Source organism: Lepeophtheirus salmonis, chromosome 10 (assembly GCF_016086655.4).
Source record: "Lepeophtheirus salmonis chromosome 10, UVic_Lsal_1.4, whole genome shotgun sequence".
In the NCBI taxonomy this organism is placed as follows: Eukaryota; Metazoa; Arthropoda; class Copepoda; order Siphonostomatoida; family Caligidae; genus Lepeophtheirus; species Lepeophtheirus salmonis.
The window spans coordinates 9,720,987-9,741,252 of record NC_052140.2 but is presented as its reverse complement, the minus strand read 5'-3'; the positions used below and the strand labels follow the sequence as shown (position 1 = coordinate 9,741,252).

Genomic DNA, 20,266 nt, shown 5'->3' with positions numbered 1-20,266 from the left:
AAAAGATGACATCAGAATAAGGAGTAACTACACGCTAGTTTGCTCATACAAAATGAAAAGTTATTCTCTAATTTTATCTAACCAAATGTGTCTGTTCATCGATCACTACACAACCACTATTAAAAGATTACTTATGAAGTTTTAGTCCAAAACCAAAAACAACTTGTGGGGTTAGTAAGTTATTTTTTAATACAAGATACTCCTTCAATAGTTCCTTCATGATTAGTCGTGAAGGTGTGAGGAATGATAAATAATGAAGGATCTGGCAGTTATGACTTCTGGTAACTTTGAGTTAAGTACACATATTTTTGACTTTGTTAAAAACCAATAGAGGACTCTAGTTTCATCTAAAGAAGATTCAGCACAAGATAAGTGTACACCTATAGTAGTATATACATGTATGAAGTAAGGTTGGGTCTCGGTTTGACCCCTAACTGTATACTTACAATAGGAAAATCAAAATAAACACCTCCAAGTCAATAAGGCTTTACACATCGACGCGACAATTGTGTCCCATTTTGAGATTTATTCATGATAGCCTTATTTATAAGAATATTTTTAAAATATTAGAAAGATTATAAAATAAATCTCTGAAATACATACAAAAATGCATCGTAAGACTTGATATTTGGTCCTTCAAAGTCATCAAACTATGTATTTTTTTTTTTTATTCGATAAAATAACATTCCACCTATCATTTGCTTTTTATCAATGAATAGTTTAAATTTTTTATTAATTATTTATTGTTGGTTTAGTATACTGCAATAATTGATGTGATGAAAAATGCGAAAGCTATGTGACTTTAAATTTGTTGGGGTTTGAAAGGTAATTTTTTTCTCTTTTTTATTCGATTTACAAATTTGTTCAGGATTAGGCAAATATCTTATGTTTTTTGTTCTTTTAGAGTATTCATATAAAGTACACTTTATTAGTGAATAGATTAGCAAGTAAAGCATTTACATTGTTTATAAACACTTTACGATGGAATGTAAAATTGTTCATAAATTAAATATTGAAAAAAAAAGAAGCAAAGAACAATATTTTATAATTATATTGCGGCACTATAAGTGACCAAATTTACAGAATTTAGACAAAGTAGACGCTGACAATTTATTTAATGACTCTAATACTTAATTATTAGCCTCAAAAGTTATCGACACCGTTATATAATCACTTATAAAGGATTTTTCATTAGGGGCTTTCATTTTTTGTTTCCGTTATTGAAAAAATGACGTCATATTATTTTTTTTCCTTTGACATTTAGATCATTAGTTATGATAATTAATGAGGGTGGAGTTTCAAAAACGTTTTAAGTACATATTTCAAGCTTCCCACCGAAAAGGGGCAAATAACGCGACTGGAATAGATAATAGTTTATACAACTTTAGTTCTAAAGCCAAATTAGTTCATTTTACAGGTTTCAATTGTATTGAAACACACTATTGCACTTACAAAAAGAATATACTCCCTTGAACCTATGATAATTACGACTCTCTAAATTAATAAGTAGTTTCCTTAATAAATGAAACCCCTCAGAACACCATATTTATTATACTTCTTTTTATTAAGTAGTCTTTGATTTATATCCATTAAAGCTTATTAGGAGATTAATACAAAAACATAATTAGATACAAGGGGAAAAGAATGAGATCACAAAGATAAGATGTTTTTTTCCTCTCCTTTTTTTTCTTGTTGATGAGTAAAATAATTAACGTGTACAACAAAGTTATTTATTTTATTCTTTATAATACTATTTCTTTCTTAGAAAAATGGTTTATGTATGTACTGCCAAGTTATTTGATCTAAACTAAAAGAGCAGATATATATCTGAGAAGCAAATTCTCCGTTTTTATAGAGTAACATCCCAATTTTCTTCCAAATCCTCTAATTTAGCTTTCCTATTGCTCTTATTGTTAAAATAAATTGGACTGATATCTGACAGCATTATAAGAAAATACTGAGTCCCCCTGACACAGTGGAATATTTCTCAGCAAATGTGAGGTAGGCATTCAAGATAGAGTTCTTTATAGCCAAGATACAGATGATACAGACACCAAGTCAAAGATCAACTTCTCCTTTTGGGTTTATTATAATTATTAAAAAAAGTTTCAATTGAACTTGACTTTTTACACAATGATGAATTTACAGTTTTCATACCTTAGACCAGTTTATTTGATTTGTGAAATATATCATCAAAGTGATTGTTGTTTTTAAACAGAGTGGGATATTTTTTTATTGCCTTGTTCTCATTGCTTTTTGAAGCTGATCCCTCAAACGTCAGAAAAGTTAAGCTGCTAAGATAAACATTGTTCTTCCAATTAAAAGAGTTAAAAAATCTGTTTTTAGTTTGTTTTAAAAATATTTGAACTTTCAAAATTTTAAAATACTTACGAGCTATTAATACAGGGACACTTCAACCGTTTGCAGTTTGAAAAGAAACATTTTATTTTTGAAACATCTCTTTAGTGGTGAGGGTTTACCATGTTTTAAATTTCTAAGTAGTAGTATAATAGCTCTAACAATAGTGCTTCCTATTCTTACCATTTTATTTTAGTTGGTTCTTCGTGAGCATACAGCTGGTTCGTGTGTGCTGCTTGTTAGAAAGGAGGCATGAGCACAAGACAGATAGTGATAGAGTAAATTATCTTTGCAAGACACATTCAGAAGAGCTGCACGGTCTTCTCTGATCATTATTCCGAAAAAAAAAAATAGTGAAATTTTAGTAACCATAGTGGGAAAAAATATTACCTAGAAACGTAAGATTAGATATTTGTCAAGGACTAAAATGACTAATGAAGAAACAACAGTACAGCTCACTTATTTTGACTATCCTAGGGGATGCATTTATAAACTAACTAACTTACTTATGGGATATCTACAAACCAAAAACAATAAGCTTTACTTTAGTTGGAAAAAAAAACTATTCCCTAGGTCCAGGAGAAAGTTAATTAGAAGCCATGTTTACTTATTAAGAATAAAAAAAATATATAGATTATATATCCTCTATTAAAGGATAAATAAATATACACACACAAGTTGGGTTAGGTTAGAAGGATTCATGTTTGTAAACTATAAAATACCATTAATGTTCATTAATGCAAAAAAACATATACTACACGCAGATGAATAAAAAAGAAATCATATGTCGAAAAATGCCTTTATTATATAATGGAGAGTATATGTAAATTTCATTGGCATAACTATCTTATACATAATAATAAAATATGAACAAGGGTAGTTGTATACACGTACCGGGTGTAGAACAATTATTGAGACATTCCACTAAATTGTCATTGAAATACTCAGAATAGAGCAGGAGGATGCTGTACATGGAAAATTTGATTCTATAATATTTTTTAATAAAACAACGTCCTTTAATTATGAATCTCTCCGCCATCAGCCTCAATGACAACCTCAACCCGTCTCTGGAACCCCTTGCACACATTTGCCAGATAGTGAATTGAATGACTACGTGGGATCTCGAAAAGGTTGCCTTTGTACCAGAAATTACTGTAGAATGGATGCATACGAACTTTTATTACAGGTTGTTTGGCAAAGTTGTCATATGGAATGGGAACTACGTTTCCATTCCAGAATTTCATTGCCCTACAAGATTATCATTAGGTAAAACATCTTAATGAAATTATAAAAATGGCAAAAACTATTTACTTTTTTGAATATATATTCAATAATATTTTTAGTTAAGTTCCATGAAAATTTTGATAAACACTGTTCTAATATATAATAAATTTTAACAAAGTTATTTTTAAAATTGCCGAATGGAAGAAAAAAAGAAAAAAAGAGAGACAAATGTGAGGCTGTAAGTGGAACACACATTATTTTTTTACATTTTCAGAAAGATAACATCTAAATAATATTAAATTATTTTCTCTTTTGCTCTATGGAGAAGCTTTAAAAAAACATGATAAATATTTTTGTTTTTTTAGGTTAGAATAATGCCTATCACCATGAATAAATGCAAGACAAGATTTTATAATGTATTGAAATCTTCATAAATAAAATAATTAACTTTTACTTTTGTATTCTTTCAAACTTTGATTAGGAAGAGGAGGGGGGTTAAATTAAATTCAATATTAGTACAACTTTTGAGATGCAAAATGATCTTTTAAGCACTTAGGGCAAAATTCCGGTCAACCCCTCTCTGTACTCCCAAAATTACTTATTATCCATAAATGCATATTTTTTAAGTATATTTTCAAAGTAATAAGTAATTATTAAAGCCTTTTTATGCTTAGAGCAATAGTTATCTAATATTGTAAGTTCATAAATACAGTTTAAAGGTCATATAAAAGGTCAAATGGTTAAGAAAATACTTTTTTATTTAGTCTAGATACTAGGGTGTCGAATTTTAAAGGTGCAATTTTAATTTTATTTTCTTTTGTACTTTATTCTAAAAATTATCTTTGTAAAGCTTCAGTCTTCAAAGGGCAATTTTTTATTTCTATAGGCCCTTGAATTTTTATTTTTTTCATTTAATTTGTTTCCTTTCACAGATACACAATTACCACTAAAGATCAATAGTTTAAATTATACAATAAATCAATAAAAAACAGAGTTTTTTCAAGTTATTTTTAAAAAAAAACCATAAGATTCCAATGTTCTTAAAAGAATGGGGTAACAGTCCCTTTTTTATTCCACTCAAAATATTAATTTTTTCAGTTTAAAAGTCCATTGTTTGAATATATCATGCGATTGTTTTGATTACACTTTCAGGAAGAGGAGTCTTGTTTGTTCAACAATCGTAAATAAATGTGAGTGTCTTTGCAACTATTGCCTGAGCATTAACATCATTTTTTCCTCTCATTGTAAAAGTAATGAGACAATTCCGACGTCATCAGTAAGAAAAATAAACAAAACGTCACAAATGCTAGTCACTTTTCTCATCTCCCACCTATGTACTATAGATAATAAAATCAGTATATTTTAGCTCTCCGTTTGTTAATAGTTTTTTAATGACACAGTTGGTAAACTAAGTAAACCTCTACTAAAAATTTATATAAACAAAACCATAACAAAATTGAAAATTTAAAAATAGTATCTTTAATTTTTTAGTATGAGATAATTAATTAATTACTACTACATCAATTTCCTTATGGATGACTTATCTGAATCGTTTTCAACTCTATTTTAACAGTTTAAATTTTTTTATATATTTAGGTGTTCCACAAAAAAATTTAAAGAAGAGGTTGAACATCATTTCTTTTTAATAGGTGTAGGGAAAGGAAATCCATTATTTTACACGTAGGTGGTTTTGGTTTTGTGTTTTTTTGCGTTAAACATTGGAAATAGGTTTACCGTGCATGTTGTAAAAAAAGAAGAAAAAAATAGATTTCTTACTAAAAAACTTTTTAAACAATTTGTTGATTGTTTGACTTCGTATCGTTTGAGTGGGGGTAAAAGTGGATACCAGCAGAAGGAAACTAAACGATATTTATCATAATTTTTATTCCAACGAAGAGAAACAGAAGCCAAGAGGCTGACATTGTGTTTGTTATTTATGGTCTTGATACTGAAATTACGAATTATAAACAATTTCGGTTCCGTCGTTTTTGTTCAGGTAATCTTTAAAATAATAGAAATTGTCAAGTGCGACCCTCATGTAACCTCTATTTTGATTGCAAAGGACATCAACATTAATGGAGAAAAAATCCATTAAAAATACTATATCTCTTAAAATTTAGAGGAGTCATTAAGATATGAAATTCTTTACATTTTGTTTCATTCCAGAATTCGGATTTGACATTTTTATTTTTATTTTAAGGCTAATGAATTAAATAACACTTTATAACTAATACTAAAACAAGTACTTTTTCTCTTATCTATATTTAAGTATGAAATGTCTCGTCTTACTTAAACTAAGATCATCGTTAAAGTTAAAGATCAATTTGGCACCCTCATTTTTTTTTTCTAGAGTTATAAAAAATCGTTTGTGTGTAGCTGAAATCAAATAGATTAAACATTTTTTAAAACATACTACTCTTTTTTGAGACACGTTAATATAATAAGTCTGATTTATATCATTTTCTGTCTTTTTGGGGAATGTCTTTTTCAGATCCTTCCATGATATATTGAAGGATTTATATTTAGTGGATGCTGGGGTTCATTCTGAGTGTTTTTGACATCTTCTCTACTCTTTTATAAAAAAATATATTTTTTACAAGATTTTAAGAACAAATTTAAATATACATACTTATATACCATCAATGCCGAATATTTTTCCTATAAGCTTCAATTACCCAACTAAGTATTAAAATATCTTATAAAATTAAAATTCATTTTTATTATATAATTATTATTTAAATGTTGGTTTTTTTAATTTACTAAGTTATTTTAAATCTTTTTATATTTGAAATACTCAACATTGAAAGGACATTTTAATAAATAAGAATATTTTTATTTACAAATAGAATTGCAAACCTTTTCACTTTTAATATGTACAAAAACAATAAAAAAGACAGATTAACCCTAAAAGTTTGAAGTATGCTTCAGTAACATCTGCTTGTAGCTATTAAAATACCACGACATTTCAAGTCATCTACTTTATTCCAAAGATTTTTCAGATTGTCACAGTAAATATATCATTTGTTGGTTACTTTTTCTTCATGTCATTTACAATCTTAAATATAAGTATAACATATTTTTACTCTTAATAAATGCTTGATGTTAAAAAATAATGTTATATTACGGGTATTTGCAGCTTATTTTTTAAAGCATCGGTGATTTCAAATAACCAACTGTAACTTGATACATTCATTTCATTACAGCTTGTTAAAAGTACTTTATTAATTGACTGTTGTTTTTAGATTTGCATTTCCAAAAGAGTAATATTATATTATCAAATTTAAAAACCATCATTATCTGAAATGCTATATAAATACTACCTTCGCTAGAGCCAACATTTACACATTTATTGTAGTAGATTAATTTATCCAAAATGTATTGTATAGTGAGCTATAGAGTGTTTTTTAGACAACAAAAGTGATTAGTTGATAAGAATTTTTTTTCTTTATGCCTATGTTACTTTTGAAAAAATATTACACAATGAATGTCCAATAACAATTTTACATCTAAGAACATATGTCAAGATGGAAATACAGTTTATGTTGTGATCATTCTAAATTTAAAAATGGCTTATATGTTGGTAAGAATTAATAGAATACTTCTATATTTTTAATCCTTGTTATTTGGAAAAAAAAATATGACTATGGATGGGAATAGTGTCTAAATTGCGGTGAAAGTAAAAACAACACTTAAGAGAAGGTCATAAAAATATGGTACTTTAAGATGCAACAATCTGGTGATAGAGATAACTTTAAACTTAAGTTATACCTTAAGTGGAGAAAAGAAGACCAAATGATCAATATTTTAACAAGGTTGTGTTCCTTGTCACATAATTTTTTGTCCATTAGGAGTTTTGAATATATTTAAGTATAGAGAACATAAATAATAACAACAAACTTTTTAATAACGAGGTTGTTTTTTACTCAAGAAGGCGTCATCTTTTTTCCAACTAAAATAATTTATAAAAAATTATCTATATTTTTTATATGTTGATGTGTACAGAATATTTTTTTTTTCTATATTTCATCACATGCCCAGCTACAATGTAAAATTTGGCAAACAAATAAGACAAAGCAATTATCAAACAAAAAAAAAAAAAAAAAAAAGACACGAAGCACTGACATAAATTGAGGTGTTAATACTTCCTCGATTAGGATGATTAAAAAACACAATTGGTTCCCTATCACCAATTTTAATGGTGTTGATGGGGGTTCTCTAAAAGTTGATTTCTCAAAAGTTTCCACTGTCCGACGTCCTGATTCCCTACTACCCTTAAATTAGTTAAATGATATTTTAAGCTATCCATACTTCTTATAAATTTTTCCTTCTTGCAAATCAACAGAAACCTTTCTATCAAACATAAAAAAGTTTATCCCCAAAGCTGATCTTTTCCCCTTTTTCATTCGTTTAAGCCTGAAAGTCCACCCTTTCTCCTTCCAGGCCTAATTTTCAGAAATTTTAGTCCCCGACTCTGTAAATATTTTTGTCTTATGACATGGAGTAGACATATACAATAGAGTGTCAATTTTCTCCACATTCAAAGGTTTCAAAGCTAGTCTAATAGGGATTTCCTATAAGCTTGTTGCAAACTAGTGTTCTGCTATTTACATGCATTTGCAAATTTCTACATGTAATATTCTTTATGCTCATTAGTGACGAAAAAATTGACTTGAACTTTTTTTATCCTTCATCCTGCTCCAGTCTCCCACAATGTATTTTAAACAATGGATATTGTTCTATATTATTTCTGTAAAATCCAAATTTAAAACCTACTATTTTTATTACTCTTTTCATTGCTGGGGGTAAATCTAGATTTAAAGAAGGCACCATGCTTTTATTAATTCGTTGTCCAAGTGCAAATAACAGATCTGGTAGCATGTAAATTTTACAACTCCTTCTTCAGCTAATCCATCTAACACATGCCAATCTCTTAATATGTCATCCTTTCTGCAGATATCACCTTCTTTCTTACACTCAAGAGTCGTTCCATTCTGACGCAAATAGTCATCTCCAATATCCCCTCCCAAATACAAGTTTCTTTCAAAATACGCAATGGCATCATCTTTTATTTCGTCAAAATGTATAATATTTATTGACACAAAAAGTAAACACCCAAAATCACCAAAAATGTGTAAAGAATATTTAAGTATTAATATATATTATATAAAACATGTGACGTAGTTTTACGCAACACTAGCGCCTCAAGCAATCTATACTTAATTATGACATGGATATTGCGCTTTAACCAACTGAGCAGCCTCTACCCGTAGGCTGCTATATATATTTCTGTCTTAAGCTGCACTAAGTGTTGCTAGGTGTAATTTGACATTTCATTTGGTCAGTTTGACATTTTTGTAGCATAATCGTACTTAGAATGTTTTGGTGTACGACCTTCATTTATATTGTTTACAGTGACTTGAAAAAAATTAATTTAGCAAAAAAATGCAATTAAGTCCTGAACATTTTTGTGCGATCATTTTTCACAACTTTGTCCTGGATTATCACGACATGAGTGCATTGATGAATTTAAATTTTTGTATGGTGATAAAGTACCATCCTATAGCACTGTGAAAAATTAGGTCAATGAATTCAATCATGGCCGACGCTCGCTCAAAGAATAATTCTGTGTAGGTAGTCCAAAACGGTCGTTATGCCAGATAACATTGATGCCGTGCGTGAAGTGATAATGCAAGATCGCCATGTGACATGACATGACAGAGGCATCCTTGGGCATTTCTTTCACAAGCAAATATTCGATATTGTATGCACACCTGGCCTTAAAAAAGGTTTGTTCTTGTTGGATCCCGCACAATTTGACAATCTCTCAAAAGAAGACTCGTGTCGATTGGTGTGCTTCAAAATCCGTTTATAAGGTCGTCACAGGTGACGAATCATGGATATACGTGTATGAGTAGAAACAAAACAACAATCGATCGTGTGGGTCTTCGAAGACGAGCCAAATCCAACGAAAGTTGTTCGTGGAAGAAGCACTTCGAAGCAAATGGTCACCTATTTCTTCGGCAAAACTGGTCATGTGGCCACTGTTCCACTTGAGCATCGTATGACGGTCAATTTTGAGTGGAAAACACAATTTGTTTGCCTGAACTCTTCGGAGAAATGCGAAAAACGAAGAAGAGAAGATGAACCATTGTTCACCATGACAATGCTAGCTCTCACACATCGGCTCAAACCAGCACCTTTTTGACCAGCACCATGTCAAATTGATGGGTCATCTGCCGTACAGCCCTGGCTTGGCAACCAATACCTTTTTTTATTCCCATACATAAAGCAAATATGCGTGGTTATCGATTATAGGCTCCCGAAGATGCTGTTGAAGCGGTGTAAAACCATATTTTGGAGGTATCTCAATCGAAGTGGAAAAAGAGCTTCAACAATTGGTTTGAGTGCATGCAAGAGCGTATAAATCATGCTGGAGAATACATTGAAAATCAATAAAACCATTTTTCATGATAAATATTCATATTTACACTATTAGACCAGAAATATGTATAGCAACCAACGTAACGTCATTCTTTTAATTGAATTAACATGGTGAATTCTGAGAAATGATAAATTATCAGATATAGCATAAGCTAAAATAACAAAAAGTATAAAATTACGTCTTGTTTGGAATAAAAAAAGCACCAATTAAATACTACTAGTAATTTTATCAAGCTAAGAAACGTTTTTTGCTGCTTTGTTTTAAATCTATACATTAAGCTATAGTGTCAAAAAAAATAAGTAGGATTTTTAATCTTTTATTGTCAAATAAAGTGTCTCAAATTGGAAGAAAATTAACTAATTCTTTATGTTATACAGTTATCTATGGATTTGAATAAATAAATTCAAATATAGCAAGTAATTTTAATGTATTTTTATTAACATTAAAACAACACTTTGAGTAAGTGTTTTTGCTTTTTGACTTATATATATTATTTTATAAAACAATTAAGTCGCTGTGTAAATTGTTTATAAGAAGAAAATAAGAAATTGAGAAGTATTGAAAATATTGCAATACAAATTTAGAACATATGTTTTTAATGGCTTTTAGAAAAAATAAGGAAAATTTAGAGCAAAATAGATAGCCAAACACACTATCATAAAGATTTGTAGTAGAAAAGGATTATAATAGGATGTCTAGTAGGGTGGTTTGTATTATAGCTGCTTTTGTATTTTGATTATGAGGAGTACGGATAAATTGTTTTTATTTTGTAAGGTAATAAATTAGGCAAAATTATATTTCTTTACGATGACATCGTAGATAAAATTTTGAAAAATAAAAAGAATATTTATTGATTAAAATAAAAATAAAAATTTTTCCCAGCTTTACTTTTTTTAAACCATTAAACTTATTCATAACTTATTTTCTAAAATTATTCTTTTGAGAAAAAAAACAGGTTCGAGCGTAAATACTTTTTTAGCATACTACATGTGTCATATTTAAGTTTATACAGAAGATTGCTTTTCAAACTTTAATAGAACTTAGTTCGTAAAAACCTTTAGAACAAAATTTAATATATTTCCAATAACTGAAAATGAAATCAACATTTGTTATTGCATATATAACCCTCCCTTAGCCTCAATGACTGCCTCTACCCTCTTCCATTTATTCATATATTATATATAGTGATGTGGAATAATATAGCTTATATTATAGAAGAAAATCCATAATATATAATATTTTTTAAATATATATTTGATCCCAAATTTTATGAAGGTGTTTTAGCAAATAGTCAACATTATCCTCCTTTTTTTTTTTAAATTTAAATACCCAATTCATGACGTCATGCCTCGTAAAAAGAAACTCAAGGCAATCGAAGGAAGATACTTTCAACTTAATTATATATATCTATAGATGTTCGAATTTGGATTCTGAATTCCAGCAAGGTACAACAGCAAGATAATTGATGTCCTGGTTTTGCACTGAGATATTTGCCTTAAAACAAAAAAGCAATCCATTCAAGATATTAAAACAATGGTTTTAATATTTCAAAATAGGACGACATAAAAATTACAAAATTGAAAAAATCTCTTAGAGATGCATATTTTTTATTGAATATACCTTCTTTTTTTTTTTGATAAATTACACATTTAATATTTTTCTATAAATAAGCTATAAAATTCCTCATCACTATGTATTACAAATAAAATAAAAGCGTCTACACAAAAATGTTGCTTTTCATAATTTTTCACACTAATAATGGAAATATATCGAGTTCAACACAAGATACAAAGTCAATAAAAAATACATTTACATTACTTTTTTAATCCTACTTTTAATTTGGGGATTGTTTGAAAAGGGAGAAAATAAAACGTTACGAATTATTTTACTCTCAGCTATTTAAGAATTCGGATGACTGGGAGAATACCTCATATCTTTTGGAGTTTGCACTCAAATATAAACTCCTTTGTTGGTGTAAATTCATTTGTAAAGAAATGAATTGTTTCTCTGGGTAGTTTATTTGAACTAAACTTTGTTTTCATTATTTCGTTTCAGTATTATATTGAGTGGAAAATAATAAAAATACCTTTTAAAATCAATTTTTCTCCATTTTTTTTTTTTTTCACTTATGAATTGGAAAGTTATTTGTTTGCTACTCACATGAATGTGTCAAATATATTTCAACATCCTAATATGTATATTTTGAGATGTCTACATACTTATAGTGTAATATTGTCTGATTCGAAAAAAATCATAAAACACTATGACATTAAATGAGGTACCTATTTTATTCATGAGTGATAAATCTGTTCAGTCTTTTCTAAAACTAGGGATATTTACATATTTAAAAAAAAATTTCTTACGTTATTCAGTTTTCCTGGAACACTAACTAGAAATTTCCGAGAAATCCAGTATTTAATAATATAAATTAATTTTCTATATAAATTGTAGTATTTGTACTAGATGTATACATTGACCAAAAGGATACAGATAGAGACTTCAAGCATACAGTTAAAATTTGGTATAATAAATAAATTCATATATTTTTATAAAAAGATCGATTTCCCGTATTTCAATGGTTTTTTCAATGGTTGTTTTAAAAATGCACCTAAAAAAATAAAATATCTAAAAACAAATTATTAAAATAATAATAAAAGGTAAAACGTATAAAAATGAGAATAATAAAATAGGTAAATAATGACAATAAGAACAACAAAAGAAGATATTGGGATAGAAAGAGAAACTCTTTCGTTATCAAATTCAGAAAAAATGAATTTTATTATTTAAAATTGTTTTGGAGGGCCCTAGCTCACTGAGACTGGATATCAGTGTTAGGTCTCGATTAGGAAATCTTAACCCTGCCTGAGACCATTATGGCTTTGTTGTTCCAGACTAATTCGGCCCTTTAACATATGTCTTTGATGGTCTAAAAAGTTGTACTTAATTATTTAACTTGGCGAAGACAAATATCAGGCCACTGCCCGCAGGGCGTAGCCTGCAGGTCCTGGCTAGTTTAATTTTTTATGAGATTAAAAGTTAGATACATTGTGAGGTTTTTATGATATAAAAATAAGTATGAAGATAGATGCATTGAAAATGAATTATTCTTAACTAAGAACCAATATGTTTCAAATAATGACATTTGACTACAAAATCAATTTGATATGTTCTTTGTTCTATTCATATAAATATTTATACTCAGTATGTAAAGGGGTTTTTCAATAGGGCGCTTGCATTTTACGTTGATAGGTTTCAAAAACGACGTCATATTTGTTATTGTTTCTTTGACAACTGTACTCCAAAATAATTGTAGTTTTATCATTGAGCAGTACACGCTCGAACAACGCTTGCAAATTATTAAAATTTATTACAAAAGTGGTGAGTCTTTAATCCAAACTTTACGAGCGTTAACACCAACTTATGGTTAATCGACCTGCTAAATCAACAATTCAACGTTTGGTGAAAAAATTTGAGTCCACATACACGCTACATAATGTTCCTGTGGGCTGTAAAATGGGCTGAAGGAAAATTCGAAAATGATCCTGATTTTCAATGTAAAATCATCTTCAGTGATGAGGCACATTTTTGGCTCAATGGCTTTGTTAACAAGAAAAATATGCACTATTGGGCCGGAAACAAGCCACACGGGATTCATGAGGCACCATTACATCCCCAAAAAATTACTGTTTGGTGTGGATTGCATGCTAATGGTGTCATTGGCCCGTACTAGTTTGTCGACGATGACAATCGCCATGTTACTGTGAATGGAAATGTTTACCGCACCATGATAAACGATTTTTTTTTTTGCCTGAATTAGAAGATATGGACTGGGACGATATGTGCTTTCAACAAGACGGTGCCACTTCACACACAGCAAATGTTACAATCGATTTATTGAAGAGTAAGTTTGGTGAGCGTCTTATCTCCGGAAATGGACCAGTCAATTGGTCATCTTGCTCGTGCGATTTAACGCCTCTAGACTATTTTCTTTGAGGTCACGTGAAAGCCCTGGTCTACACCCATAATCCGTTGACGTTAGAAGATCTCAGAACAAATATTCAATGCGAAATTGCTGCAGTTTCAGCCAATTTATGCGGAAAAGTAGTCGAAAATTGGGTTCAACGATTGGACTTCGTAAAACGTGCACGTGATGGTCACTCAAACGACATCGAATTTTATTCATAAATTAACTTGAATGTATTTTAACGGCAAATAAAGAAATCGTCGATATCTCAAACCGTTTTCGTTTCATTGTTTAAAAAAATGTGAGCGCTGTTAATGAAAACCCTTTTATTATAGCTCTAATTTTATTTATTTATTAATATGCTACTCCGATGAAAATAAAACTGTTATCTTCTAATTCCAAATTCTATTTTTATTTGATTTTCAATTTTTATATTTGTAACTGAACATGTCCGCAATGCCTATTGACAATATCCAGCATTTTACATAGTTAGTTTTTTATCATAAGATCAAAAGTTTAGACCCATTTTAGTTTGCTCAGCAATTTTCTTCTATTGAAAAATGGAAATAAAATCAATTTTTTTGAAATTTTTTATAAAAACCTTGAAAACATTGAAATTTCTTCTCAAATATTTACGTTCTTGAAAATGTTGCATATAGAAGAATATATAATGTAACAAAAGTTTATAAAGAATTTTTCCTTTAATAAATCTTTATTTCATTTTTTCAATATTTCGTAAATCAAAAAGTTAAATAAGAACATAACAATACTTTTACAATCAAATCGAAAGAAGAAAAACTGGGTTTCTGTTATAAGCTTTGGTTTAAAATATAGTAAAATGCCAAGATACCTCTTTGTTCGAACCTTCACACATGGGATAAAATAAAGGATAGTGAGCAAACCCTTTTCGTGGGAAGTGTGTATAGAAATACTAATGAAAAGATTATTTTTTTCTTTTGAAAGGCATCATGGGAAATTGTTAGGTACTTTTATTTGAACTTGAGCACTTACCAAAGTTCTCAGAGCACTTAAAATGTAGTTTATTATGAAACTTTAGAATACCATTGATTTCTAAATATTTACATATTTTTATATAGGCACTAATCAAAAACAAATTAATGTTATTAGCCAAAAAATATTGAACATAATACACTAGCTTAAAGTAAATAGAGTCCCATTGACTAATGTCTGAAAAAAAAATATTTTCATACATTGTGATTAACTTTTTTTTAAATCTTAAAATGTGAGTATACCAATTTATTTTTGTTATTCATGATACAAAAATTGAAATGTAGTTGACCTTCGCTACATAAAATAAACTTTTAAATAATAAAAAAAAAATTTGTTTATCGTATGTCAATTTTTAAAAAGAATGATAAAGTTTATTATCGATAATTTAAACAACTCCTTAAACATCATAAATGTTTGATCTCCCAACTCTTTGAATGAAAAATTTAAAAATTAAAGCGATTTTATGGTCGTCTACTATTAAATATGCTCCTTTTTTCCCTGTGGTCAGTAACAATTTTTGATGGGAAGCACTTATTGCTTCACTCTTTATATTCAACATTTTGGCAATTTTGGTCATTTAATATACCCATCCGAACTTGTGCATTTTTTTTCAATAATTGGTAATAATTTTCCTGAGCAAGGCGTTAAGATCAAATTGTTACATTTTGCATACATTATTAAATTGTAACTGAAGCCAAATTTTTCTGCAGATTTACTTCAAAATAGATTGTAATTGTACATATAAATGTTGGAAAATAACTAATTTGATTTATTTATCTCCTGCAACAATCAGGAGATGCATCCTACTCCCGAATGAAGAGCAGACCTTGACGAGGTAGTTTCTAGGCATGCTGGCAATTGTCTCGTTGATGGAGGTAATCAAAGAGTCCTTAATCGTATGAGATGTTCCCTTTGATTTAGATCAATGTAGCCTCAAATTTCCCAGAATAAGATTTGGATTGCTACAAGTCCATATTTTCTTTCCAATGAATTCATACATCAGCGACCTGTCTGAGACATGACAAGGTGCTTTGTTTTGTTGCCAGACCCACAGTTGATCTCCAGCATAACATTTGAGATCTCCTGATTTCAAAGTCACGACAATAATCATTGTTATGGACCAACACTGTTCCTCCTTTGCAAATTCAATCTTTTTATATCTAGAGCATCTGTCATCCAGATACCTAAAAGTTTAGTAAAGTTTATTGATACAACAACGTTTCCTCCTGTGAAAAATAGACGCCGTCAGACAGCTATATCATAGCAAAATTGGTAAAGCACACAAAAAGCAAATTTGTATACATCGAAGGGAGGCTAACAGTTAAAGTTATTAAATTAACTCATTAAAATGATGAAAAAAGGGATTACTACTTATGCCCATCCTACTATACGTAAATTCCCTGGACTTCACTGTGTGGCCGCATGTCCAGTCTAAGGCCTGCCACGTTTGCCACTAAAATATCCTCCATTTTTTTGGAGGAGTGCTGGACTGCAAGGACTAGATGATGATCATCAACAGCTGTAGGGACTTCAGGATACGCTTGAATGATTCATTCGATTTGGACAAAGGATGTATTGATGGATGAGGCTCATGGAAAGCTTTGTCGAGTGTTTCAGTCACGATTACTCGAATGAACCAAAATATAATTAAATTAAAAAAAAAAGGCTATATGTTGTAATTATTTTGTTGGGCCCGGTATAAAAAGTAAAAAATAATGTTTACTTTCTCGAGCTTTTGTTCCATATTTGTTCTTTGCTAACTCATCACGAAAGTTAAAAAAAAAACACAAACTTCAAAGACTGCTTATATTGTATATTAAATGAATATTTGTTCTACATTTTTAAAAGAACCAGAATACGTCATCATTTAAAAAAATTATGTCTGCTCGATAACAGCAAGCAATTTGAAAAAAAAATTAACATTTTTATTATCTGTTATGCTTCCTGGTTTTTCTTTTCTTTATTACAACAATCATTATCCATTTTATATGAGAATATGAAAAATAAACTTTTTATGAGTATTCAGATAATTTAAAGTTATATATCTAATTGAATTTATGGAATTAATTCAATATTAAAAAATAATATGGTTTTATTTTGTAAAAAGAAGTTTTAGAATAATTGTTTTTTATCGTTCCTTACAATTTTTATTTACAATTACAAATTAAATTTAGTGGTTGATGAAGTGTTTTGCATGAATCATTTTATTATTGGGGATGTAAAAATTATCCTTATCTTTGTGAGTGATAATCAAATGGAAAAACACGTAGTGGATAAGGGATTCGAAAAGAAGCACACTCTAGAGGATCTTTGGTGCAGGTCCTCACAAAACTAAATTTTAGTAACCAGGGATAGTTCATTTGCAATGAGTTCTTCCAACACATTGATAAGCACTAAATCTATTTGCAAGAGGATCATATTGGGCATATTTAAAGTTCAATTGCTTCTTACTTCAAGTGTATTCAAATATATGGACTTTTTTTTATAAGATTCCCTCAAAAGAGAGATTTATGTTAAAAATATTGAAGTGGCATTATCTGAAATTGCCAATAATAGATAGTTAGTTTTTTTTTTTTTGTTAAATTAAATCTAAGACTTCTAGCTATTAAATAAGACATTTTGAAACTTTCTGAATATATTCTTATTGAAACTATGAGCCACTTAGTTAAAAGCAGCAATTTTCATATTTAAACAGAGATAACTTTAGCTATAAATATAAAAACATACACTTTATAAATTTTTAACATTAGGTTTTTAAATATGTACACATAATTTATCATAATCTTCAACACCAAGTCCTTAAAAAAGCTTTGAATCTTTAAAAAATGACGAAATAACAAAAACGCCAGGGTACTTTTCTGAAGTATATGAGACTAATAAATAAAAACATGGCCATATTTGGAATCAAGGGGTCAGAAACTACTAAATTCATCATATGTCGTTCTTGTACTATTTTTGATGTTTAACAGGGTAATAAATAGAAGTTATCAAGGTTAAACATAACTACTTTTATGAAAAGGTATCCTTATTAAAAATAAGACAATTTTCACATCCTTAATGACTACCAAAGATAAGTTTAGATAAAACTGTAAAAAAATTATTGAAAAGTAGTACGTATATAATTTAATTGACCTCCTGCATAACTCACTCACTATCAACAGAGTTCACAGTTCTAAAAAATATGACCTAAAATGTGTGCAATAAATTTGTAATAGGCAATAAGTACCGTGTTATTTTAATTCTCCAAAGCTGTTTTGACAACTTACAGCATAATTATTCGTTTATAAAGATATTTACGTTTTTTAAAAGGGGGTAAGTCCAACAATAAATAGAGATGGGCAAAATGTAAGTAAAAATAACAATTGTAAGATTCAAAAAATAAAATAAAATAAAACTACTTTATTATCTTTTACGAAAGAGTTTAGTATATTGTGAATAAATATATGTAGACAATATTGTACACTCCAAAATGAGTTAATAACTTATTAATTAATGCTTTTCTTAAGTATCTATAAAAATGATAATCTTTTTATGATAAAAATTAGGAAAGCAACTGTGGTGTATTTTTGTTATTTTTGGCATCAATAAGAATATCTACTTATGTAATTGTCATGTATATCTTTGATTATTTTATTACTATTAACAGTGTGTATCAAAATAATGTAATACTTCATTATATAAACATTTATTTTTCCTTTCAGATTATATTTCAACAATAAGAGAACATTCAATCAACACTTTAACCCTTGTTGGAGAAAGGAACTTTTGCTATTGGGAAAGATAAATATAACAACGCTATCATGACTTTTATATTTGCAATTTGGATTTTCCTTTCATATTTGCAATGTAAGTATATTTAAAATATTCATATAAAAAATAATCATTTGTTAAGTAATTGGGTTGAGCATCCTTCCCAGTATTGTGTGGGTACAAATTCATAAATACCAGTTTTTTCTGATGGTCCCATCTTTAAATACAGCTGAATAATAATAATTTGTAATGCAAAAACTATATTATGACTTCCTTTCGGATCATAATTCCCTTTTTTGAGCTCTCCGTTAGTAAAATGGGATATGATACAGCCTTTTATATGTAAAAAAGCTCTTTATTCCTTTCTAATCTAGATTTTATCGCCAAAATTTTTGAGATTGCTCACGAATTATTGGATCAAATTATATATAATTCTTTATACATCTTAAATATCCATTGTTTAAGATATAGCTGTAAAATTAGCAATTTTTAGCAGAGTTATAGAATAGTTAATTAGCTATTTTGCTTAAAAGTCGTTAGTTTGTTTTGTGTACTATGGTAGTTAAACAATATTTAAATGTAACTATTAATTTATATGATATACACCATATCATCAAAGATATATTTTTCTTTGTAGAGGGAAAATATTATTTTTATTTTCCCCAACTTTAATTTTGATTAATAAAAGACAAGTGTTTTTTATCGATAAAAAAGTATTTCATAATTATCTCCTACGATGATGATATTTAATATCTTATCCTTAATATTACTATTATAACTTATATTAGTAAAAATATTTTATTTATTAGATGTATCAAAAATAATAACTCAGTGTTTTATATGTTCATTTTAGTCTCATAACTTCTGTACAACCCGGTAATTTAGGTGTTGCTCCACAACTCTAGGAAGTATTTGTGTTGTGAATTGAATGAAAGAAATAGATGTTTCATTTATGTAATAATAACGGCCTATGTATAAATTGATAATACTAAATAAGTAGATAACTAAATGAGGGCCAAATAAGTTTCCCATTAACCCAAAGTACCCTTTCAGAAAATATAAATAGATTATGCAAAAATAATGAGAACTACAATATTGGTAATCTATACAATTTATTATCATATTATTCTGTTGAAAGACGTGCACATTTGGTTCTTGCTATAATCAACATGATTCGTTATTCTTTAATTATGCATATTCACAAAGGAGTAATAGAAAAAAAAGCGGGAAAGAGAGAAAAAACAGTAAAATTAACTAATAATCATTTCAGAATATATGTTTTGTGTTTATTAAACTTAAACTAAATAAGGAATATATTTATTTTTGTTGTGTTTCGATTTAGAAATCCTATACCAGTCAAATATTATTATTGTTTAGGCCAAAACGAAATAATTCACCCCTTGAAATAAGTGATATGCGTCAGTGTCACCTAAAAATGTTCTTGTTTTGTCTTATTTAAAATTCAGTCGAGAGTTTTCCAAATTGGGAATGATGTCATATGAAATATAATTTTTTTT

The 20,266-nt window shown here is 28.7% G+C and overlaps 1 protein-coding gene across 1 annotated transcript in view; it reads left to right on the top strand.

The window, feature by feature from the left end:
• Window positions 1-20,266, top strand: part of LOC139906483 (uncharacterized) — a 141,985-nt gene that overhangs the window by 81,141 nt on the left and 40,578 nt on the right. Inside the window, exon 2 of the mRNA XM_071891392.1 lies at window positions 18,701-18,845. Within this exon, the coding sequence (XP_071747493.1) occupies window positions 18,800-18,845 (46 nt within the window). The 5' untranslated portion in view covers window positions 18,701-18,799. The remainder of the gene's footprint in view (window positions 1-18,700; window positions 18,846-20,266) is intronic.